We start from the raw sequence: 25797 nt of genomic DNA on the forward strand, positions 1-25797 counted from the left end.
GTCCAGACAGAGACATCTCACGACATTCACTCCAACATGTACTATGATAGAGTTGTAACGGTAATTGTTGAGTAACATGAATGCATGCATGGTTTGACAGATCCAGGCAGCTAACAGTGATTTTCTCCTTGTCCAGCCTGGTGAGGGGGACATCTGTGTGTCTCACTATGGAATTGCCTATGAACAGAACATTCAGTTTTGAGGTGTTTTGCCTTAGGGTTTTATTTGTTGAGACAATTGTATGTGTTGCTATGTGTAGTGGGGTCTGCTCATGTTCCAGTATGTGTGTTTTGTTTGCACTTGGGAGGTCACTGGTCCTTTGGTAGGCTCTTAGTGAGTACCTTTGCATATGTGGGCCTATGTGAGTCGACCTTGTCTTGTGTGAGAGGAGAGGTGTGTATGCTGGGAGAGGTGTGTGTGCTGACAACCTGTTTGATGTCTTGTTTACTGTTACATGACATGATTGATTCCAGTTTCATGGTATTGTTACATTTCTCAAGTACCGTATTTCTTTGCTTTAGGAGCAAGTGGTTTACAGTATACATGAGGGAATTACTACACTGCCCCAGAATGTCCATATCAATCAAGCTGGCTGGTGAAACGTTGGGAAACTGACTGTCCGCATAAGCACTAGATGGGGAGTGGGCAAGTTGGATCAGCTTTTGCTCTGTGACTAATTTGACTGACAAGATGACTTATTCTGTTGAGGATGATGGCTGAAGGAGTGTGGTGACACTGCTCAGTTGAGTGGTCCTGGAGTACAGCAGGGAAGCTCAGCCAGGGCTATATATCCACACTCTTCTGCCATAAGGGTGCAAGGACAGCCCTTCTTACTGTAAGGCGGCTGGATTTCAGTTCAAGTGTAGCAGGCTAGACTTAGCAAGTCTGGATCTAGTCTGTGCTAAGTAATATTACAGTGTAAAACAAGGGAAGATAATGAAGCAGGCACAGACAGAAAAAAAACAGCCAAAAAAGCACAAATTAATGCAGTAAAACAGTTAAATGCAGTTGAAAAAGTGCAGATATAACTCAAAATAATCTCATGCTTGGGCATATACATAAGTATATATCCTATGTTTACAAGGCAGTATTTCAGCCATTTTGGGCAATATGCAACTGTAATAAAGATTATTTGCAAAAAAGAAAAAAAATTCTTGGCACCCATCAAGGACACATTCCAGTATTGTATCATGCACTTTAGCCGAAAAAAAAATCACCCAACAGCTTTCTCTTGCTCTATAACTGCACTACCTCATACATTTCTATGACTGAAACTGGTTGGAACACTTACTCAGGTTGCTGTGACTAAGTATACACTGTCATTTTTATGCCAAAATACAGACTTAGTTGTTACATTAAGAGACAGCAAAACGAAATCCAGGAATGATTCTTCCTCTACCTTTAAAGTAAGGACTGCAAAAAATGCTATGGACTCCTCAACAGTCAGCAACTTATTTCACCACAAAAGCTTCTGAATTTTTCATGACTTACTGCATGTAATTCTTAACAAATGGCTTAGTTTAAACCAACAGACAAAGAGAAAGAATAGCTGTGTAAAAATCTTACCATAACCATAGATGTCCTTCTCTAGTATGCTGCAATATTCATAACCTTTGGGTTATCCTCTGATTAGCTACCCAAACATCTGGCCAGTACACAAATGCTTGAGTCACTGCAAGGTACATGGAACATCTGATGTTGGCTGTAGGATGTGTGGGCCATAAAAGTGACATCTGCACATACCTTTCCTCAGAACTGAACGCCCCAGTTGGACCACAGTCCCAGGATAGCTGCACAAGTCCTATGTCATCCACAAATGCATTTTTGTGTATGTATACATACAGTATATACAGTGGATATAAAAAAGTTTACACACCCCTATTAAAATGCCAGGTTTTTGTGATATAAAAAATGAGACTACAATAAATCATTTCAAAACTTTTCCCACCTTTAATGTGACCTATAACATGTAAAATTCAATTGAAAAACAAACAATCAAATCTGTTCGGGGGAAAAAAATCTAAAAAAATAAAAAATGTACAATACGCTGGTTGCATAAGTGTGCACACCCTTAAACTAATACTTTGTTGTGTGTGCACACCCTTAAAACTAATACTTTGTTGAAGCACCTTTTGATTTAATTACAGCATTCAGTCTTCTTGGGTAGGAGTCTTATCAGCATGGCACATCTTGACTTTGCAATATTTGCCTACTGTTCCTTGCAAAAGTGCTCCAAATCTGTCAGATTGTGAGGACATCTCTTGTGCACAGCCCTCTTCAGGTCACCCTACAGATTTTCTATTGGATTTAGGTCTGGGCTCTGGCTGGGCCATGCCAAAACTTTAATTTTCTTCTGGTGAAGCCATTCTTTTGTTGACCTGGATGTATGCTTGGGATCATTGTCTTGTTGAAAGGTGAAATTCCTCTTCATCTTCAGCTTTCTAGCAGACACCTGAAGGTTTTAGGCCAAAAGCGACTGGTAGTTAGAACTGTTCCATAATTCCCTCCGCCTTGACTAAAGCCCCAGTTCCAGCTGAAGAAAAGCAACCCCAAAACATGATACTGCCCCACCACCATGCTTCACCGTGGGGATGGTGTTCTTTTGGTGATGCAAAGTGTTGTTTTTGCGCCAAATGTATGTTTTGGAATTGTATCGAAAATGTTCAACCTTGGTCTCATCGGAGAATAACACATTTTCCCACATGCTTTTGGGAGGCTTGATGTATTGTTTTGCAAATTTTAGCCAGGCCTGGATGTTTTTCTGTGCAAGAAAAGGCTTCCGTCTTGCAACCCTACCCGATAGTCCAGACATATGAAGAATATGGTACATTGTTGTCACATGTAGTACATACCAGTACTTCCCAGAAATTCCTGCAGGTCCTTCAGTGTTGCTGTAGGTCTCTTGGCAGCCTCCCTGACCAGTTTTCGTCTTTCTTTTCATCAGTTTTGGAGGGACATCTAGTTCGTTGCAACGTCACTTTTATCCCATATTTTCTCCACTTTTTGATGACTGTCTTCACTGTATTTCATGGTATATCCAATGCTGTGGAAATTTTTGTGGAACCTTCTCCTGAATGATACCTTTCAGCAATGAGATCCCTTTGGTGCTTTGTAAGCTGTCTGTGAAACATGGCTTTTGCTGTAGCAGGTAGCTGAGTAAATGTCAGGAAAATCCTACTAGGACAGCTGAACTTTATTTGGGGTTAATCAGTCTCTTTAACTGAAGGCAGCTGTGTACCCAAGAAGACTGGATGCTGTAATTAAATCAAAAGGTGGTTCAACAAAGTATTAGTTTAAGGGTGTGCACACAACAAAGTATTAGTTTATGGGTGTGCACACTTATGTAACCAGCGTATTGCACTTTTTTTATTTTTTTATATTTTTCCCCTAACAGATTTGTTTGTTTTTCAACTGAATTGTACAGGTTTTAGGTCACATTAGAGGTGGGAAAAGTTTTGAAATGTTTTATTGTGGTCTCACTTTTTTATATCACAAAACCCTGGCATTGCAATAGGGGTGTGTAAACATTTTATATCCACTGTACATATACTCTCAGTGATCACTTTCCTACATACTTAGGAATCGTACAAATCCAACAAAACTACCCACACACTTTCAAATACGAAGAGACACCTAAACCCCCAAAAATGTATATATATACTTAAACAGAGAAATTGGACACCTTTGAAACATCTACCACTACAGAAAACTGTTGACTATTTCAACTCCACCTTCCTCTCCATACTAAATTCTCAAACCCCCAGTAGATTGATATGTGTCAAATCTAACTATGCCCCATGGCTAAAAAAGGAAACATTAACACTCCTTAAAGCCAGAGATAAGGCTTGGGTAAATTGGACTAAAACAAGGTCCCAACTTGCTCTCCAATCCTACCGTGAAGTTAGAAATAAAGCAAAGAGGCAGATTAAACAAGACAAGATAAATTATTACTCAGAAATCCAAAACAAGTTTCATAAAAACCCACAAAAATTGTGGTCTACAATAAATAATATCCTTCAGCCATACAAAATCAATACAACCCCTCCCACCACCACAAGTAACTCAGAAAACATTGCTACTCAATTTAATAAATACATAACAGCAAAACACAAAAGGAGCCCACCAACGCTGATGTTAACAAAAAACTCCAGTTTTTCAAGACTTGAAGTCTGATGAAACGTTTGTGAACGTGAAAGCGCTTACTTTTGGATCCAGCATTTGTTTTGAATATTAAACTCTTGAAGTGAAACTGGAGTTTTTTGTTAACATCAGCGTTGGTGAGCTCCTTTTGTGTTTTGTTGTTGAGTATATAATTTTTCTGAGGAGCACTTTACCCAGCAAGTCGTGGTTCTGTTGATTTAATAAATACATAACTGAAACCATCTTAGCACTATCCAACAAACTCCCTCTTCATTCAAAACTACCACTCCCATCATAAACTCCAACTTCACCCTACAACCTGTAGCAACAAACACTATCAAAAAATTACTAGAGAGGCTAAAACCCACAACACTAGCAGCAGACAGCTTACATGCTGAATACCTAAAGCTAGCAGCAGATGGTATAGCCTATCCTATATCAATATTAATCAATCGGTCCATTGCAGAACAGCAAGTACCTCCCATTTGGAAAACCTACGTAATACCCTTACATAAAGGTGGGTCCTCAACTGATTTCGGTACCTATCGACCAACAGCAATATTATCACCACTGTCCAAAATTCTAGAGAGGGTCATTCATATGGAAGTTACTAACTACCTGACTACCAATAACCTCCTAACTAACACCCAGCATGGCTTTTGACCATTCCACAGTACAACTGTACTAATGTCATTTACTAACAATGTTAATTGCCATAGGAATAACACCAACTTTGTATCTTCTATCTTTATCGACCTATTTAAAGCCTTTGATATGGTTTCACATACAAAACTCCTACATGCCCTCTCTGAACTAAACTTCTGTAAAGCTACTCTTGCCTGGTTCCAGGATTACCTCACTGGATGCCAACAAGCAGTTTCTTGGCAACAGTCCTTGGTCTAACTCGCTCTTTGAAAAAGGAAATTGTCCAACATCAGGGGTGATGTATCTGGCAGCTTGTAAAACCTGTCCAGCTTACTACATAGGCAAGACAGAATATATGAACACCAGTAAAAGACTGCCACAAGAAATATAAATAATGCCCTATATAAACATTCATTAGTATGTGCAAATTTTGTTCAGTTTTTGTTTGGTATTGTGGAACGAGTAAGACCAAATCCTAGAGGGGAGATTACAGGAATTATATAGAGGAAAGGAAAATTAAGTGGCAAATAAAACTAGCTATGACCCATGCACCAGGTCTTAATGAAATGGTAGCCTTAAAACCAATATTAGTGAAGAAAGCTACCTCATAAGTACTGTGTATCGTCTGTGTGTGTGCGTGTGTGGGGGGTTCAACTACACAGTATATATATATATATATGTTAGAAAGCAAGTCAATGGACAAAATGTGGTTGATTTTTTTCTTAATACAATTTTTAAGTTTACATTTGATGATTGTCTTGGAACTGGAAAAGTTCTTTTTTATAAATGATGTTTGTTAAAACGTTCTTGTGTTAAAAGGTATTTGTAGTGCATTTCATTTGAGCATTAAGGTAGTTGTATCTTTAAAGGATTGTGAAGGGTGATGACATCACTCATTTTTAACAGTATTTAAAGGCTGTACTATGGAGTGCAGTTAGATTCTGATGAAGTCCTCAGTTTAGGGGATGAAAGTGCTCAGTCTGTGTCTTTGTTTGTTGGAAGCATAAAAACAGCTTGGACTGAAGAGCTTGGCTGACTGACAGTGTTTCCTACTGCTTCACAATGTATGTTTTGGACTTTTTTTTGTTATATTTTACACTGTGGTTACTTTTGGTGCTTTATTTGAAATAAATGAAGACTACAGAGACTTGTCAGCCTCATCTTCTAACAAGAAGTTCAATAATGCAGAATTCTTCCTGTGAGTCTGTGAGTCATAGGTTTAAGCAGGTAAAGTGTTTCAACAGAATTTACAGCTGCATCATGAGATACGGTGACTTGAGTGCTACCATTCCCTTTTTTCTTCTAGCTTTCATGATATATGTTTTTTTTTTTCAATAAAAAAAGCCTTATAAACTTTTAAATGACCCACCTACTTAAATGTACATTATGGTGACATAATTGTAGAGCGAAATAAATATGCACATGCAGTGGTGGACCCATTAAAGTTTCTGAACATATCCCCACACAAGCTCTTCTCTGATGCATCACCAAAGGAGAAGTTCAGCTAATCTCAGCAGAGGGAAAATATAATTTTTAATACTTTTGAATTATAGGGCGAAAATACATCAAGGAACTGTAGACGTCACATGCCAGGGTGTAAAAGATTAAGTGCTAAAACTCTGCACAAACACTTCAAAGAAATTGGTCTTCCACAGTCCTTACACCTTCAGCTTGGTAGGGAGCAGCATTAATAATGACAATATGCACAGAAAGGCCAGCACTATGTATCGACTTTAAGGATATCAAAGCTGCAAGTAAAACAGCAGTTAATCTTTTGTACAACTGAGTAACATTTCATAGCATTGTTTTAAGTCAGTCAGCTCAAAGGAATCTGTAGCTTCCTATCGACTAATGGAAACATACTATGAAAAATAACAACGAGCTCTAAAGTGATACATCTGTATTGTGCATGCTGATGCAACATTTCCTGCTAGCAGCAAACACACTGTGTTATGATCAGTATTCTGACTGTAACCAAATATTGTGTTCAAAACACTGATGCCAAGAAATTTGCCTCAAGAGAGAAGTGTCCATATCGAGAACACATAACTGGTTATGATTAATGAGACCCGATACTAACTCTTTATACTGCATGGAGTTTTACCTACTCCATCTACAACCAGATACAAAGGAAAAAAAAAAAGACAAGTGTTTTACTGGCTTTCAAAGCCAGTAAAGCACTTAGCGAGAGTTGTCACATAGACAGCAAGTAAATATAACTGGAGAAAAAAGTCACAGACAGTTATTAAATGCATTACTTACAGACTGACATGTTTAAATATCTGTGGACAGAATGAAAACATGAGGCAAGATATTCAGGGACAGCTGGGAGTGAAGGAACATCCCTCCTCTGTGACCCAACCGTAACAGCACTTAAGGGATGTGTCACAACTTGTTACATGCCTGTGAAAGTGCAGACAAAGTCAGCTGTTGTGCTATAGAAGCACTTTACAGGCTTGTTTCCCCACCCTCAAGTTTGGAGCACGATCATAGTTCTCCAGGATGCTGATCGAAGATGCAAGAAGCACAAAGTTAATTATGCATTCTAACACCCCATCTGAGTAATGACAAACTGCATTTGGCATATTTAAATTTTACTTGCATTTACCACTCAGAGCATCATGTTTACTGCCGACACATTCTTGCATTAACTTAACTCATAAATCATAAGCAGTACACCAAATAATGAAGTACTGCTGACAGCACAAATACATTTTTTCCACTCATGCTTGCTGCTAACACATTTACTTTCTTTTGCAGTTACACTTACTAAAATACATTTGTAAGTCTGGCAGATTTTTATTTGTACTGTGGATTTTCTATTTATTCATTCTCCGATTATATAATTTTATCAAACTCAGTGCTGCAGGGAGACAGAACTTATCACAGGACTAAATAAGTATACACCAGAAAGTTAATTCCAAACAGGATGCCACTCTATTGCAGAATACACATGTGAGCGCAAGTGTGCCCACACATGCGAGCAAACACAAACAGTCTGGGGGCTAATTCACTTGTGGATCTTTTTTGGGGGGATGTGGTACAGGAATGTTTTACATTTTGCGGAGCTGAAGCTTTCTTTCTTTGGGCTGTCACTGTACATGGTCTGTACTTGGCTTAATTTCCCAATTAGCAAAAAAATGAATGAATCTGGGCTAAGGAACTAATTAAAAATCCTTAGTTACAGTTAGAACATGGTAATGAGGAAGTGATGGCCCACTGCTTCAGCAAAGAGAAAAGACCTACATTAAGGCAGAGAAAAAAGTTTTACTTAACTAGCAGAAATACCCTCATTTTTAACCGTGCAAAACCTAAGCTATTAGCACTCCAATGCACAAAGTGAGTTTTTCAGTAAACCATGATGAAAATTTGTAAAAAAAAAAAAAAGGGTTAAACTTCACTTAGTCATATACTCTAGTAAGAAACCAGCTCATGTCTCATCTCCCCACAGCACTCCATATTGGCAAACTTCCTTGACAATGATGTTATTCCTCACCATTTACTCTCTTCTTCTCTACTTTTTACCTTACAAATCATCAGAAATCAAAGATGTTACTCAACTCTTGTACTGTCTGCAGATGGTTTATTCCATGTATTACCTCCCTGTGTCTATTACATATGGCCCCTCATCTCCCACAACGACCCCATTTCTCATCTTCTTTTAGACCTTTGTCCCTCTATTTTCCATCTCTCTTCTATTTCATTCAAATACACTCCAGACCAGATCCTGCACTTAAATGTTAATTGATATTCTATCCTTTTTCTAAATCAGGCAATAGTGTAAACTAAGAAGCTGTATACAATAAATTGTATTATCTCAAGTTCCTCATCTCGGCCACCTGCTATTGTCTGCTGTTGGTTCCTAAAGTCTTTATAGAAAGAAGCTTACCCACCCCTGCAGCACCTTGATCAGTAGTTCTAAAACTAGCTGCCAAACTCAAAGTATGCCAGCATCATGTTTATAACCCAAAAAACTGTAACAGTCTTGCAACTACATCCCAGACTTTTTCCAGAGGTGCTTAATCTCATATTTACATTGCATTGCTCAAGAAGACTAAATAAAAAGCAAATTCAAGATCTTCATGTTGTGTCAAGAAACATGGCACCTCAACAACTACTGCAAGAATTACTGGATGATAAAAACCAGATGGCTGAAAGGTGAGGATACAGTGCAGAAACGGACGTGCGATGTAAAGAGATTCAGCAACTGTTTCCTGTGTCCCGAGTGGTGTTGACACCTGTTGATCAGGTAGCTCTGTGTGGTTACGGTTTGCGTTGTTATATTGCTGTGGCAGGCCCCACCACCTCACATGTGACGAGGATGCTGAAACAAAAGGAAAACAATACACATGAAAAAAAATTCTGCAACTCCGCATCATCCACTCACCCTAATCTTCCCATTTAGCTTTGTTTCAGTATAATCTGAAGAAAACAAAATAACCTCAAAATGTTTGTGGCAGTCCTACCTATGTAAAGGAGTCATGAAATTTCTGTCTGCAAAGACTGTGAGAGCTAATCCAATGAGTCATTTAAATAAATAACACACAGCTATAGCAATAAAATAATGAATGATGTGAGAATTGGAAGAAACAAAAGCCACAGCAGCCCCATACTTCCAGGCATTAATGTAATGCTCATCCTATGCATTTGTCATAAAATTATGGCTATGGAAGGACAAACACAAAATTACAGCTTCTACTACTCCTGGAACTTTATGGAAGAGGATATGATGGCCATGCTTAACACAATACATATGTAAAGATTCAATGTCATAAATATCACACGGGATCCCTAGGAAAAGTAAATGGAGTCATATGCAACCAACAACAGAAAGACTGATATAAAACAGTTAAGTTACAAAATAAAAAATAAATAAAACGACAAAGAGGGGCATGAAGGGAGGAAGGGAGGGAACAGTGTCAGTTCTGGCTACTTCTTGGATGCTACCACGCAAGTGCGCTTCAAATGTCCATACCATCTCCATCAGAGCTCCCCAAGGTTAGAAGCTGAAAACCATTGCTCAACTGAAGATTATTCCTTCTTAGTCATGTATCCCTCCAGTCTGACTTCGAAGAAATAATTTGTCTTTCAGCCACAAAGTACAGTTCAATAGGAAGTAATTATGTACTTTCTTTCCAGTCAATACAAATGATCTGCCTAGATTCAATATCTAAAAAGCACGGGACAAAAAGATTAAACATACAAGGTAAGATTTCATATACTGTTATCTGCTAATAGATACCAGAAAGTATGAAAAACAAACAAAACAAAAGATCAGAAAACAAGTAAAATTTTTGAATTAGTGTTTCTAGATTATAAAGCAACACAGCTTGAGCACAGGTCAAACATTAATACAAATTCGTGAAAACAGTGTAAAGTATCTGTCCCATCATCAAAAAGCAGAAGGCATTATTATAAAAAACAACTTGCGGGCTGGCATAACATTAATAATCAGACAAAAAAGCATTGCAGAGAAACCAGGCTTGACTCCTGATAATCCAAATTAAATTTTATTATAAAAACATATTAGTTTCGCAAACTTCATCAGACGTACCACACTCTAGGGTTTATATACTCATCTCCCATAACCAATCATGTTAACTGACAATTACAAACAACTGAACTTCTATAAATTAGATGTAATGTTGCTTTTAGGACACTAGATGGTGCTTAATAGTATAATATATATCGTTTTTACAATTTTTTTTTAAAAATGTTTGTAATGATTGTTTTATGTTTAAATACTTATCAAATATTCCAAATACAAAAATAGCAGTGAGGCAACCAGGCAGCTCAAATCCGTTATTCACCATAAAATGTATATTGGATACATAAAATTGGTAAGCGCTTTCACTAGACAGCTTCCTCAGACCTTCTAAATGAATAACACTCAACTCTCATTTTATAAAACAATTCAAAAATCAAAGCGCCAATTATGCGCTTCAACCCATTAAGACATTCATTATAGAATGCAGTAAATTATTTAAAAAAAGATACACTGAATTATTTAAAATTCTAACATATATACAGACAGTAAAAACATCATAAACCTAATAACTAAAATACAATACACAAATAAAGTATAATGAAATAAGTCATTATTATATTATCTATTAATGTTCCTACTTTTCAGCAAAGGTTTAATAGAGGCCCTTTCATTGAGCCCCTTTCCTGCATCAGATCTAAGGGCAATGATCCATTTAACTTCTCTCCCTTCTGTAAAATTTCTAATATCTCCTTCCCTTAAACTAGGCATAATAACCTCAATAGCTCTAAAGCTAAATTTATGTTCCTCACCACACTCTAAAACATGTTTAGATAATGCATTACTTGTAGAATGAATCCTGATACTATACAAGTGCTCCCTAATTCTATCTTTGAACGGCCGATTGGTCTTTCTAACATAAAAAGAAAGACGTCTCACACACTGCCAAATATACTATATTAGATGTAAAACAATTGGCAGTCACCCTAAATACAAATTGTTCGTATCTGGGTGCTTAAAAATATTATTGGTGTTAATATATTGGCAATAATTACATCTGCCACATTGTTGTGTAGCAGCATCTCTATCACCCTCTCTTTTCTTACTATTCTTATTCGTATAATGCAATAGCCTTTTTAAATTCTTTCTATTTTTATAGGAGAATTTAGGCAATTCTCCTACAAGTTATCTCTCAGATGTAACAATTGCCAGTGTATTAACACCAGTAATATTTTTAAGCGCTCAGATACTCACAAACAATTTGTATTTAGGGTGACTGCCAATTGTTTTACATCTAATATAGTATATTTGGCAGAGTGTGAGACATGTCTTTCTTTTTATGTTGGAAAGACCAATCGGCCGTTCAAAGATAGAATTAGGGAACACTTGTATAGTATCAGGATTCATTCTACAAGTAATGCATTACCTAAACATGTTTTAGAGTGTGATAAGGAACATAAATTTAACTTTAGACCTATTGAGGTTATGCCTAGTTTAAGGGAAGGAGATATTAGAAATTTTACAGAAGGGAGAGAAGTTAAATGGATCATTGCCCTTAGATCTGATGCAGGAAAGGGGCTCAATGAAAGGACCTCTATTAAACCTCTGTTGAAAAGTAGGAAAATTAATAGATAATATAATAATGACTTATTTCATTATACTTTATTTGTACATTGTATTTCAGTTATTAAGTTTATGATTTTTTTTGCTGTCCGTATATATGTTAGGATTTTAAATAATTCAGCGCATCTTTTTAAATAACTTACTGCATTCTATAATGAATGTCTTAATGGGTTAAAGCGCATTGATTGGCTATTTGATTTTTGAATTGTTTTATAAAATGAGAGTTGAGTGTTATTCATTTAGAAGGTCTGAGGAAGCTATCTAGTGAAAGCGCTTACCAATTTTATGTATCCAATAAACTTTTTATGGTGAATAACAGATTTGAGTTGCCTGGTTGCCTCGCTGCCATTTTTGTATTTGGATTATTTATCTTAGTTATTTCGAGCAGTAAGGCGTTTGTTTTACGGAGTGCTATATTTTTTTATTTGGATTTGTTCACTTATCAAATATATTTATAGGCTGTTATTAAAAACAGATAATATGGTAATAGTTTATTATTTAATATATAGTTTTATTCCTTTTAGTTTTATATTTTGCTGATATGGTTATTTACTTACTCTGTGTTGCTATGACTATTTACTGACATTCAATTGTTTTTAATTGTCAATTAACAAGATGGATTATAAGAGATGGAGTACATAAACCCTAGAGTTTAGTGTGTTACATCTGAAGTCGTCTGTGAAATGAAAATGCAGTGATTTAGTCAAGCGTTTATGTTTTTATAATAAAGTTTAATTTGGATTTTCAGGAGTCGAGCCTGGTTCCTCTGCAGCACTTTTTTGGCTGGTTATTGGATGCTGCACTTTGTGTTGCTTAAGCACTGCTTTCTTGCTTAGTTCGAGGTTAAAATGTTATTAATGTAATCTAGTACAAGCAGAATAAGTGGTTCAAAGGCCCAACAAGTATAAATAGTACAAAGAAAACAAGAAGGCACCTTACTGTTGTTTAGTGACCTGATGACCCTGTTGCTGCGCTTCCCAATGTATGATGACTCCTTCCCTTCGGTCTCATCTACTGTATCTGTCAGAAAAAAAAAAATTGTATGAATAACTCACTATAATTGTTTTGTGTGTGTCTACTGCAGAAGATCCATGCTGTGGAGCTTCATTACAGCAGCAGGTGCCTTCCGATGTTAGTACCACCCCATTTCACCCTTATGTCTCTACCTATAGAAATACTCAATGCTCAATGAGTTTAACAAAATTCTCTTTTGACGTCTTCCCTCTCCTTAGCTACTACATGTCATCTTGACCAATGGATAAAGAGATGTGTCTTAAGTACAATACAATCCCATCATGCTCCCATTATGGGAAGACTCCAAAAAAGGCAGCAGAGGTTTACAGTGGGAACGAGGCTCTATCACACTAGACCACTTAAAGATATATTTACTGAATTATAACTTTTGCTACCCAGGTGAGTGAACTGACCTGGCTGCATTACTTTTAGCCATGAACTAAGCCAAAGGCAACAGCTTAAAAAGATAAGCTCTTAAAACATAAAATAAATGTGTTATAGATATAATAACAAATCAATAAAATGCATGCCCCCACTGGAGAACAGGCCTAGTAAAAACCACTCTTGCTTTGGAGAAGGACTTGATCTTATAATGTTTAGTGAAAGTTTGTGCAAAAGACAAAGTTGCTGCCTCTAGAATACTTCTAGAGTCCGCCACTTTCCAAAATGCTCTAGATAGAGCCAATACCCTGGTAGAATGAGTTCTGACGTTCTAAGGAAGGGACTTTCCATGGCGAGTATAATAAAAGTGGACAGTATGGTACAACCATTTGGAAATTGTATGCTTTGGCACTGGTTATCCTTTCACTTTCAAAGAAAAGGAAGAGCTGACTGAAAGATCTACAGTCTTTTGTCCAGTTAATGTAGTATCGTAGTTGCCAGTGGACATACAGAGTGTACAGGATTCCCCCTGCCTTTTTTTTTTGGTACAGTGTAGAACTCGGGGAAATGAATTGATTGATTTAAAGTAAATTCTGAAACAACCTTGGGCATGAAGGATAGGTTAGTTCTCAAGATTACCCTGTCCTTATGGAAGGTAAGCCACGGCTATGTCACCAAGAAAGCTTAAATTTCAGACCCTCTATTAGTCGAAGTCAAAGTAGTAAGAAAGACGGTTTTCCATGTTGACAACTTTAAATCAGCTCACTGAGCTGTTTCAACAGCCAAAATGCGCAGGTTTTATTAGGACAAGTTTAGATCCCAAGCAGCAACCATTTGTTCCTGAGTGGAATAATGTGTAGTACCCCTTTCAAATACTGCTTCACTTTAGATAAGGAGGAAAAGGGGATCTAAGGGCAGACAAGCAGAAAAGGCTGAAAGATGAATCTTAATAGATAAGTAATAAAAGCCAGCTTTGATCAAATTCACACAGACACTAAAGATTCAGAGGAGATGCAGCCTTGAAAAGGTCCTGGTTCTTCTTGTGGCACCAACTAGAAAATCTCTTCCATTTTTCAAATAGGATTCATTTCCTAGTAGCAGGTTACTTACTCTTGTCTAATAACTGCTGCTCATCCTCAAAAAAGGGCGGATCAGGGGATCAAAATTCTATCATCCATACAGTGAGATGTAAATTTCTGTAGGATGGGGTGAATCAGAGAGCCCTTGTCCTGTGCTAGTGAATCTTCTCCTGTGGGGAAGGTTGTGGTAATTCCCCTTTGCCATTTTATGAGAAGGGAGAATTAATTTTTGTCTGGGCCAGAAGGGAGTTACCATTGTTATTTTGTGAGTGTCCTTTTGGAATTGTGGTTATCAGCGTAAAAATGGGAAAGACATAAATAAACATTCCTGACCATGGGAATGAAAAGGAGTCCGTCTTTCAGATCTTTCTGCAAAGTGGAGCAGAATTTCTACAGCTGTCTGTAGTGGATGGAAGCAAACAGATCCATCTAGGGAATTCCACACAGGTGGATGATGTCATGGAAACTCATGTGTAACTTCCATTTGTGAAGGTCTGTTCTGGATCTGTTAACTGTGTCTACTGTGGTATTCTGTTGTGATGGAATACAAGCAGACTAAAGGGATAGACTGTGCTGAAAGTAGTTGTGTAAAATCTTACTATGACAGTACATGTCCTTCTCTTCACTGTTGCAGTATTCTTCACTAAAGGGATCCCCTGCCAAGGGTAGCCTAACGTCCGGCCAGTATACCAAAGCCTTAGATTTTCAAGGACTTTGTATGTCACATGTATGCTCTCAGCTCACTGCATAGGGCATAAAGGTGATGTGTGTGTTCATATCTCAGAAGCGAAAAGCCCCAGGAAAAACAACAGTTCAAGGATAAAAGGAGGAGAACATGTGCATCCCAAAGAAAAAAAGAAGGAGTAAAGAAAATGGGGAGGAGGGAGAGAGTGAATACTACAAAAACGAAGAGAAGAACATTTACTGTTATGGTAAGATTTTACACAACTGTACTATCTCCTTCAATATCGGTACTCTTCACTACAGGGGGATTACAAAAGCTCAAGAGGAAACCTGGGAGGAGGAATGCCCAGAATCCTCCAGAAAACCATGCAGGATAGCTCTGGCAAAGCCAGCTCTGGTTATGGAAACAACATCCAATATGTGATGCTTAGTAAAGGTATGGACAGAGGACCAAGCAGCAGCCTCCAGGATGGAATTGGTATCCAGGCCTTTGAAAAAAAAGTACCTTCCCAAACAAGAATCTGCAGAACACCCCTCAGTCACTCAGATATGATCAGGTGAGGTCAGGGCCGGCCTTTGGTCAACTGGTGCCCTAGGCAAAAGGGCTCCACAGTGCCCCCAACACCACCTGGTGCCTCCATCCTGGTATACCTACACCATCCAGATTACTAGAAAAGTGCCCCTCCTACAGCTGCGCCCTAGGCAGCAGCCTAGCTGGCCTATGCCTAAGGCCGGCTATGGCTGAGGTTCCCCCTTAATATCTGCAATTGAAGTCTGCACAGCCTCCAAGTATGTGCCAGTAGCCGGATCCATGATCATGGCAGAGGAATCAGATGGAGCAACTGGACAATGCTCAGATCTTTCACCAGCCTCGACAGACAGGTCAATGGAAGGTGGCACAGCAGCTGAACTTCAGAATGGCATGATCCTGCCATCGTACCCTGTGCCAACAACTTAAGACACTGGTTCTCCAGGTCGATAGACCAGGAGGAGAGATGACTATGCAGGGTCTTAGACAGAAATTCCTGACAAATCAAGCACTTAGTATGGTCATAAGTAGCACCCAAGCAAAAGAGACACTGCTTGAGATGATCCTTATGGGGACTCTGTCTCCCACACAGACATTTTCCCTTTCTGGGTGACACACAAACTCACAAACCAAAAGAAAAAAATGACAAGAGCAGAACTCCAAAAGAGCACTTATCTGATAATGGCTTGGTAACCAGCACAAATGAAGGAGCGTTCAGACTGACAATCAAAAATGTTTGGACTGTTGGTAAAAAAAGGTACGAAGTATGTACATCCGTACGTCACCTTTATGCCTTATGCCATTAGTGGGGTGTATTTGGTATACTGGCCAGATATTGGGCTACCCATGGCAGGGGATCCCTTTACTGAAGAATACTGCAACAATGATATGGAAGCACATTTGCAAATTCACAGGCTATCATGGCTACTCTTCACAGGATACCATGCCACTGTAGTGTTGTCTGTGATTAGTCCTGGGAGTTCGCAAATGGCTAAGAGTCATGAATGCATTTATCACTGTCTTAACTTCTTTTATGCTTGTGTGTTTTTTCTTGAAATAATGGTACTAAAAACCCTGCACCTTAAATCCACTGGAAACAGCCCCCAAAGGCTGGTGCACCAGTGATTACAGACTGGGAATGGGGTTGGAGGAAACTGGATGATCAAGATTCAAAAGCTATTGGTCTATCCACTAATGTCGTTCCTTGCTGAGAAAGTAGTTTACTACAGGAATTTGAAGAGACAGAGTGGTCCAGTGATGGGTTCACACAAATTTGAGAGATCAATGAATTTTTCTCATCTGTAACCTGGCTAATGGGATCAACAGAATAGTGGAGCCCATGCATCCCAAATCCAGAGATATTCCTTAGTTGTACTTATTGACTGGTGAGGAATCTGGAGAAACTGTGCTTTGTAAAAGTTTACTTTTTCTAAAGGAAGATAAGGCCATTTGAAAAGCACTCCTGAAATGTTAGTTTGTAAGAAAGGATAACAGATGATTTCACCAGACTGAGGTAAAATCCCAGGTTCTCAGACAGATTTTTGACAAACAGGTGAGATTCCCGACAACCCTGAACAGAGTCTTCAAAAAATAAGGCAGTTGCTTAAGTAGGGAAAGATGTGAATGCCCTGCAATTGCAAAAAGCAAGCACTAGTGTTAGACATTTTATGAGTACCCTTGGAGCTTTGGACAGATCAAGAGGTAAAGATGAGAAGTGAAAATGTGAACCAGAATCGGAAAACTTTAAAAAGCGTCTGAATTTTCTGTGAACAGGATGGTGGTGACTGGCACCTCTGAACCTAAAAGATGGCTAACAACTTAGAGAAGGAATCAGAGGAAAAAGAGATTGAACTGTGAGCATTTTTAATTTTAGGGCATTTATATTAAAATTTAGGAAGGACAAGTTATTTGTCTCCAGGAACCCTCTTTTTTGTCACTATAAACATTCTTGAATAGAATACTTTTTCATTTTGACAGTTACAGATTCCATTAAGCCTTGGGATAACCTATGGGAAAGCACAAGAAGGAAAGTGATGGATTTGATTTTGGGGTGAGGAGGAACTTTATTTTTGAAGGAAGACCGTCCCACTGTTACCTGTATATGTTTTGAATGTGTAATACCCAGGAAATCTGATGTGGCCTGATAACAAAGGGCAAGATAAGGAAGCAAACTTCTTGAAAAGTTGAAGAAGCTGTCATGGGGGCGGGGGATCATTTTTCTTACAGTGCCTCTCCTTTTTTTTTTTTTTTTTTTTAAAGAGTTGACCTGCCCAGACTGCTGCTGAGGCTATTTAAATTATTTTTTATAAAACAGTTCAATGATAGAAGGGCAACTGCTGTTTGATTGGAAACTGAAATAATTGCTTTAACACCTTGGATAAGTTCCCCATTTCATTAAATTCCTTCAAAATTCCAGCTAATGAGATGCCAAATAATACTTTTTCATAAAAGGGAAAATTAAGAATTTAAGATTTGACAACCTCAATACGGTCTTTGTATCTTAGCCATGCATACCCGCTCAACAATGATCCAGTTGCTACTGCTCCAGAGATGGCATCTACAGCATTTCAAAGAATGCTCAAAGAACTAGAAAGTAACTCTGCAATTGCCTTACTCATGTCTCAAAAGGTTACTAGAACATATTTAGACATGTGCGCCTGACAACTCTTCTGAAAGCTGGGAGTGAGGGGGGGGGGGAGTATTTGAAAACCCATCAAATGTTCAGCTATCCTTATCAGAGGGTATAGGATTAGAGGTAGTAAGATGATTAGAGCCCATGTCTTTGGTCTAAAAAAGAAGGGTCAGCCATAGGGTTTGGAAAAAGAAATAAGTGAATCTGAGGTGCTTTGAACAGTCTTTGGTATCTTAGGTGTAGGAGGCTGCCTGCCAGGTGAAATATAAACAGCATTAAAGGCATCCTCTAATGCAGCAATGACAAGAGGAATAGATAAAAGCTTAGGGAGTTTCCACCTGTAAAAGGTCACAATATGTTCTCTATTTAAAAGAAATTTCCTTTTGCTCCTACTGAAATGTTTTCTTCATATTCTAACTCCATCAGGAGAAGACACCTGCACATATAACCTAGCCCAACTTCCTCAACATTGGATTCACTGTCTGAAGGAGAGGAATCTATCTTATTTTTAGAATGGGCAGATGCTGGTGAAGCAGCATGAAGTAACTGAAAGGCCTTAAAAAGACCTTCTGCAAAGGCAAACCACTCGTCCCTAGACTTGTTTGATGACGGGATCACAGGAGGAGAAAGATTTTTAACCCTGTGTGTCTTCTTCTTAGGAACTCCAAGCAGAATCTGAAGCTTGGACCTCAATGCAGGTGCAACTAACCTTTGAGGATAGCTGCCTGGCCCTTCCAAGATTACAGAAAGTGCTCCTCCTTTCTCAGAAACTAGCGCACATCCAGCACTGGTGGTTGTGCTAGACTCCTGACCCTTAGCGGCTTCCTGAGGAGCAGCATCAAAGGAGTTAGAAGAATGAGGCTTATGGTGTGAGGACTCCAATAAGGCTACAGCAGTTTTATCAGATGAAGAAGAAGAGGCCATTTCAGGGGCCACTACGGTGGGAGGCGCAGTGGTGCAGCGGTTAATGTTGTCGCCTCACAGCAAGAGGTTCTCCGGTTTGATTCTCGGCTGGGGTGCCTTCTGTGTGGAGTTTGCATGTTCTCCCTGTGTTCGTGTGGGTTTCCTCCGGGTACTCTGGTTTCCTCCCACATTCCAAAGACATGCATCTGGAGCATTTCTCCCCGGGCCTCCGCTGAAAACAGGCTCTGTGGAACTTAGTCGGACTTTCCCGGTCAACAAATGATAAATAAATAAATAAAATAAAAAATAAAATTTTTCTTAGCAGCCAGAAGAGGGACATCTGAGGTAGTGGCACTGTTGTCAATCAACTCTTTGGTAACAGGCGTACGACCCTAGTTGTCTAGGTAAAGATTAAAGAAATTGACAGCTTCTAATTATTTTTAGGGTAAATGATAAACACACAGTAAACAAATGGGTGCCACGTCCCTCTCCAAGACAAAAAAGACAAGCTGTGTTGGAATCTCTACATGGAATCTGACATCCAGACACTTTCTCTTTCTCCTACACATAGCAAAAAGAACAACTTTTGACAAAAATGTTAAAGGAAAGTCCCCAACACAGTACTTCTCTGCTCAAAAGATCAAATAATCTGACTGTCAATCCACTGAAGATGCAGCAAAGAGAGACCAGCACACCCTCATTTTCCCTCGGATGTACAGTGTGCTTGGAAGTGAATGAGAAGTTATGTACTTACCATAACGTTCCATGTTAGTTGTCTTCTTCTCGCCTTCTTTCTTGCTGATTGGGTTCGGAGCCGAACCTCGGCTCCGACTCGGCCTATTACTAAAGCTCGAGAGCTATTTTTACCGGCTCGAGGCTATCCTATGTCCCATAATGCTAGGCGTGATATACTCAGATCTCGTTTGATAGCTAACACTATGGACATACATGTCCCCGCCATGACAGAGAGATATATATATATACATACATATATATGTATATATATATATATATATATATATATATATATATATATATATATATATATATATATATCTACCTCTATATATCTAAGTATATAAAACTCTTATAAGAGTTACCAAGAAAAGGAAGAGAGGTAGCTAAGGAGATAACTCTCATGATAACACATCTCAGAAGATACTCTCGGTCTTGCCAGGCTAGGGGGATGGAGGGTGGGACGCAAGAAAGAAGGTGAGAAGAAGACAACTAACATGGAACGTTATGGTAAGTACATAACTTCTCAATGTTAAGTTGCCAATCTCGCCTTCATTCTTGCTGGATGGGACAGTGTCCCTAGCACCTTAGTCCTGGGTGGCTCAATGGAACAAACTCTTGAGTACAGTGGAACCAAAATCAGCCCTACTTCTAGAGGTCATGTCCAGCTTGTAATGAGAAATGAAGGTATGAGGAGAGGCCCCATGTGGCCGCTGCACAAATGGAATCCATTGGCAATCTTGCCTGAAAGGCTACTGAAGAAGCTAATACTCTGGTTGAATGAGCTCTGGGCTTAATAGGGAGCTCTTTATACCTCAATTGGTAAATCAACATAACAGAGGTCAACCACCTGGACAAGGTTCCTTTGGAAACTGGCAGGCCTTGCTTCCCTTCCACGCAAGACAGGAAGAGCTGTTCTGATTTCCTTGTCTGCTTAGTTCTATCCAGGTAGAAGCGTAACTGACGGTGAACGTCCAGACAATGTAACTTCCGTTCAGACCTATTGGTATAAAGTGGGAAGAAAACAGGAAGATCAATGGTCTGATTCAGATTTTTTTCAGAGAGTACTTTGGGTAAAAAGGACAGATTAGTTTCTAAGTGACACTCTATCTTTGTGAAAAACAAGGTAAGGAGGGCAAACACAAAGGGCTTGAAGTTCCGATACCCTTCTCGCTGAAGTGATGGCTACTAAAAACAGAGTTTTCCAAGAGAGCAACTTTAACGAACACGAAGCCGCAGGCTCAAAGGGAGGGAGAATTAAAGACGACAGCACCAAATTGAGGTCCCATGGTGGGGGAGGATCTTTTACCGGGGGGGGGTCTAAGTAAGAGGGTTCCTTTTAGAAAGGCTTTACAAAGTTTGTGTGACATAATGCTGGTCTCTGACAATCCAACATGAAAATTTGCAACAGCTGCCAGCTGAACTCTGATGGTGGTTGAAGAAGAACCCATTTGAAAAAGTTCTGCCAAAAACTCTAAAACTGTATGGACAGGAGCTGTAAAAGGGTCAACTTGTTTCTCCCCTGCCCAAACAGAGAAATGCTTCCATTTGCTAGCATAAGTCTTTCTGGTAGTAGACTTGTGCGAAGCGAGGATGATGTCACGAACTGAATGAGAGATTGAGGGAAGCCTGGCTAGGGTTGGAAGTGGAGCAACCAAGCTGTGAGGTTGAGAGATTGGAGAGATTGATGCAGTCCGCCCGACTGATGTGTCAGAAGATCTGGCGTTGGGTCCAGATGCCAGGGCTGATCTAGTAGATGATGTTGCAGGAACGGAAACCAAATTTGTCGAGGCCAGTAAGGGGCAATAAGGGGCAACAAGGATCATTCTGGATCTCAAAACAGTTGCTTTCTGGATTAACTGAGTAATTAAGGGAAAGGGGGGAAAGCATACAGAAGACCCCGGGGCCAATCGTGGACTAGAGCATCTCTGGGGGGAAGACCTGGGAGAGGGAAGAGGGTGAAGAAGTCTGGGCACTTGCTGTTTTGAGGTGTTGCAAAAAGATCGCAGCAAGGCTGACCCCACCTTCTGAAAATTTTTTCTGCTACTAGCTGGTTGAGAGACCACTCGTGGGGCATGAGAATGGCTATGCTCAGCCTGTCCGCTATGACGTTGGACTTCCCGGGGATATGCGTTGCTACCAGAAACCGTTGAGAAGAGATCGCCCAGTGCCAAAGTCTGAGTGCTTCTCGACATAGGGGGTAGGACCTGGTTCCGCCCTGCTTGTTGATGTACCACACTACAGACATATTGTCTGTCTGAATTGCAATAGTCCTGGTGGGTAGAGAGTCTTGAAGGGCCTGCAACGCTAAAAGTACCGCTCTCATTTCCAAGATATTTATGTGCAGGTGGCCTTCGAAAGGTTGCCATGTGCCCTAGACTGTCCTGCCCTGAAAATGCCCCCCCACCCACCCGATCAGGGAGGCATCCGTTGTCACAGTAGCCACAGGAGGAGGAAGGACAAAAGGTCTGCCCTGAAGAACCTGAGGGGAGACCATCCACCACGAAAGGTGCCTTTTGCATGACTGAGTGATTAGAATGCTGTGTGACATTGGAAGCTGTTGAAAGGACCACTGGGAAAACAGCACCCATTGCAAGATCCGCATAACAGCACCCATTGCAAGATCCGCATGTGAAAGCGAGCTAGGGGGGAGTAATGTGATGGCTGCTGCCATGAGACCTAGGGTTTTTAGTACGAATATGGCCTGGACTCTGCTCTCTTGTAGTAGGATTTGCTCTCTTGTAGTAGGATTTGAACATGATCGCGAATGTCTGAAATCCTTTGTACAGGCAGTTTTGCTGACAGTTCCACAGTGTTTAAAACGGTGCCTATGAAGGTAATAGATTGACAAGGCAGACTTTTTGGAGTTTACAGAGATACCTAGCTCGTTGCAAATTTGGAGGGTATAATCTCTGGAATGGAGTAGCTGACGCTTGGTGGTGGCAGTAAGGAGCCAGTCATCTAAGTATGGAAACACCTGGAATCCTTGTCGTCTCAGGTGAGCCGCAACCACTACCATGCATTTGGTAAACACCCTGGGGGCTGTGGTGAGGCCAAAGGGCAGGGCTCTGAATTGGTAGTGACTGGCTCCCAGCCGAAGCGGAGAAACCTCCTGGAGCGCCTGTTCATTTTGATATGATAGTACGCATCCTGAAGGTCTTTAGAGCACATCCAATTGTCCTGACCCAGGAAGGGTAGAATGGACTGAAGTGTGACCATCTGGAATTTCGTTCTTTGAACAGACTTGTTCAGCCTGCTGAGATCCAAAATGGGTCTCCAGTCCCCTGTCTTTTTTGGTACCAAAAAAAACTTAGAGTAGACTCCAGATCCTTGCTGGTCTGCTGGGACTGGCTGGATGGCTCTTTTTTCTAGCAGCTTTGAAATTTCTAGTGCTGCTTGATCCCTCAGACCGGGTGGAACATCTGGAAGGGGCCCTTTTGGCTGTTGTGGGGTATGAATAAAGGAATTTTGTAACCCTCTTATATGATTGACCGTACCCAATTGTCTTGCGTGAGGGAATGCCAGGCTTCTGGGTACAGTGATAGTCTTCCCCCGACTGCCTCCAAAGGTGGACAGTCGGGCAGCTCCTCAGGGGTGCTGGAAGGGTTTGTCAGAGAAGGATTCTCTGCTACCCTGATTCTGCGGACCCCCCCCCCGCCACACGGGCAGCGTCTATTGTTGTTTCCTCCTCTGCCTCTGGAGGGAAGCTCACCACGTGCGTCAGGCAGTACTCCCTGAGGTTTGCGGAACCACGTTTTCCCACTCTTCTGACCCTTAGGGTATGGTCTAGAAGGGGTAGAAAAATGTACTCCTACGGCAGAGAGAGTCTTGCCTTCCTGCTCGCACCTGGTCAATGTATCCTTCACTTGAGGTCCAAACAAGGCAAAACCATCAAGGGGGTGTTGGTCAAGGATGCCTTGAAGGGGTCAGCAAAATTGCAAAGCCGCATCCAGGCATGTCTCCTTAGAGCAACGCCTGTGCCTGCAGCCCTACTCGCTCCATCGGCTGCATAGGAAATGAGCCGCATGGAGGAGTTGACAATAGAGTTCAGGGTCCCCAGCTGGGAGTTGATCTTTTCCTGAGACCCCGCAGCTGATGGGTCCTGTAAGTTATCACCCAGTTCTTTGAGAAGGTCTCTCTGGAGATGGGTGAAATGGCACAAATAATTCAGCGACCGCATAGCAAAGGTCGCTGAAGAAAACATCCGCTTACCATACCTGTCCATAGTCCTAGATTCCTTATTAGGAGGATGGACAAGTACTGAAGGGTCAGCCAACTGCTTTTTAGTGGCCGCCGCCACCACCATGGCATCAACAGGGACGCCCTTAGTTAGAAACTGCTTGTCAGAAGGGGCTGTAATAAATTTTGTAGGCCTCCGGGGAGTTGGTTCCATAGTATCCGGAGCCGTCCACGCCTTTTGAGCCACCACATCCATGAGTGGGTCGAAAGGCGGAGACACCCAGGAGGTGGAAGGGCGAGAACCGAACGCATCCAGGTACACAGACGTGACTAACTCAGGGGAGTCTACATGCTTCCTCTTGCATTTTGTCTTTCGAGGGGGCTCCCCTGAAGGATCAGGGGAGGCCTTGGAAGAGGAGGATACACCCAATGGGGCTACCTGTAGCATCGGTTCTCCATGCTCGGGATTGGAAGGGTGGATAGAGACTGAAGCAGGCAATATAGAGGGAGGAGCCGAAGGAGCCGACTGTGGAGCATGCACAGGGGCCAGCACACTCCTCATGACCTCAAAGGCTCCCCTATCAGGCAGGGCAGGGGGTCCCCGCTCGGAAGAGACAAGGACTCCTCCAGGCACCGAGAGGGATGGCTCCGAGGTTGATGTTGGGGCCGAACTCACCTGCGCCGAGGCTCCGAGAGGGAGAACGGGGACGAACAAGGGTCCGATGCCACTCGCCCCCTCAAAACCGACGAGGGAGTCCCAGCACCTGGATCCCTCCAAGGATGGAACCAGGGAAGAGATCGGAGCCGAAGAGGGAGCCGAAAGGAGTGGTTATCGGCTCCGACATTCCGACGGTCCCGACCCCTACGATCTCCGGCTCCGAACTCAAAGGAAGAGCCGGAGGAGGAATCGAAGAGGGAGTAGTGATAGCCACTGCCTGATGAGGAGGGCTATGCAACATTTGGGCCAGTGCCTGCGACTTAAGTAGTCTGCTAACCACCCTCTCGAGGTCATGGTCCGATAGCCTGGAAGACCGAAAGGAATGGGACCTGTGACTCCGCTCCGATAACAAGGGAGACTTCGGAGCCGAATGGACAGATTCCAGGGAAGGAGACATGGAATGTTTTCTGCTCAAAGACGGCTCCAACAGCAGAGTCGGAGCTGACTGAGGCCACGAATCATCGGTTCCGGCCGGAACCGATGCAGTGGTAGTAGTGCCGCTCGGCGACGGCTCCGAACATGGAGCCGACGGTTTGGCGGGCTTGGAAGTTTTACCCGACGAAGGCTTAGCCGGGGAACCTTCAGGCTTCAACAAGCCTCTCAAAATAAGTTTGTTTCTGCGTTCCTGCAGGACTCTTGGACTGAACGCATGGCAGACGGAACAAGAGTCCTGCAGGTGCAGAGGGCCCAAGCAATATACACAAGAAGTGTGACAGTCTGTCAGAGACATCTTCCGACAGCATGAGTCACACTTCTTGAAGCCCGAGACCTTGGTGTCTTTCGACATCCTGAAACAAGGATGACGGGCAGAAAAAGACAACTCTAGGTGGTCTAGTCACAATCAGCCAACACACACACAAAAAGCTTGTAACAGACCAAGAAAAACAAAAAAAACCCAACACTTTTTAACACAATTTAACTCTAGGCACACACATTTATTTATTTATTTTACATTTGTTGACCGGGCTAATCCAACTGGATACATGTCCATTTTCAGTGGAGGCCCGAGGAGGAAAGCTCCAGTAAAAAAACATCTTAAAGACATATTAA

General features: G+C 41.0%; 1 protein-coding gene across 1 annotated transcript in view; it reads right to left on the reverse strand.

Annotated features, from left to right (window-relative positions):
- The window catches only part of PEX16 (peroxisomal biogenesis factor 16), a 599892-nt gene that overhangs the window by 274673 nt on the left and 299422 nt on the right, over window positions 1-25797 (reverse strand). Inside the window, exons 6-7 of the mRNA XM_044082857.1 lie at window positions 12833-12913; window positions 8954-9109 (exon numbers count right to left, since the gene is read on the reverse strand). Coding sequence (XP_043938792.1) covers window positions 8954-9109; window positions 12833-12913 — 237 coding nt within the window. The remainder of the gene's footprint in view (window positions 1-8953; window positions 9110-12832; window positions 12914-25797) is intronic.

The sequence above is a fragment of the Protopterus annectens genome, chromosome 9.part0 (assembly GCF_019279795.1).
Source record: "Protopterus annectens isolate FY-2018-M chromosome 9.part0, PAN1.0, whole genome shotgun sequence".
Lineage (NCBI taxonomy): Eukaryota > Metazoa > Chordata > Ceratodontiformes > Protopteridae > Protopterus > Protopterus annectens.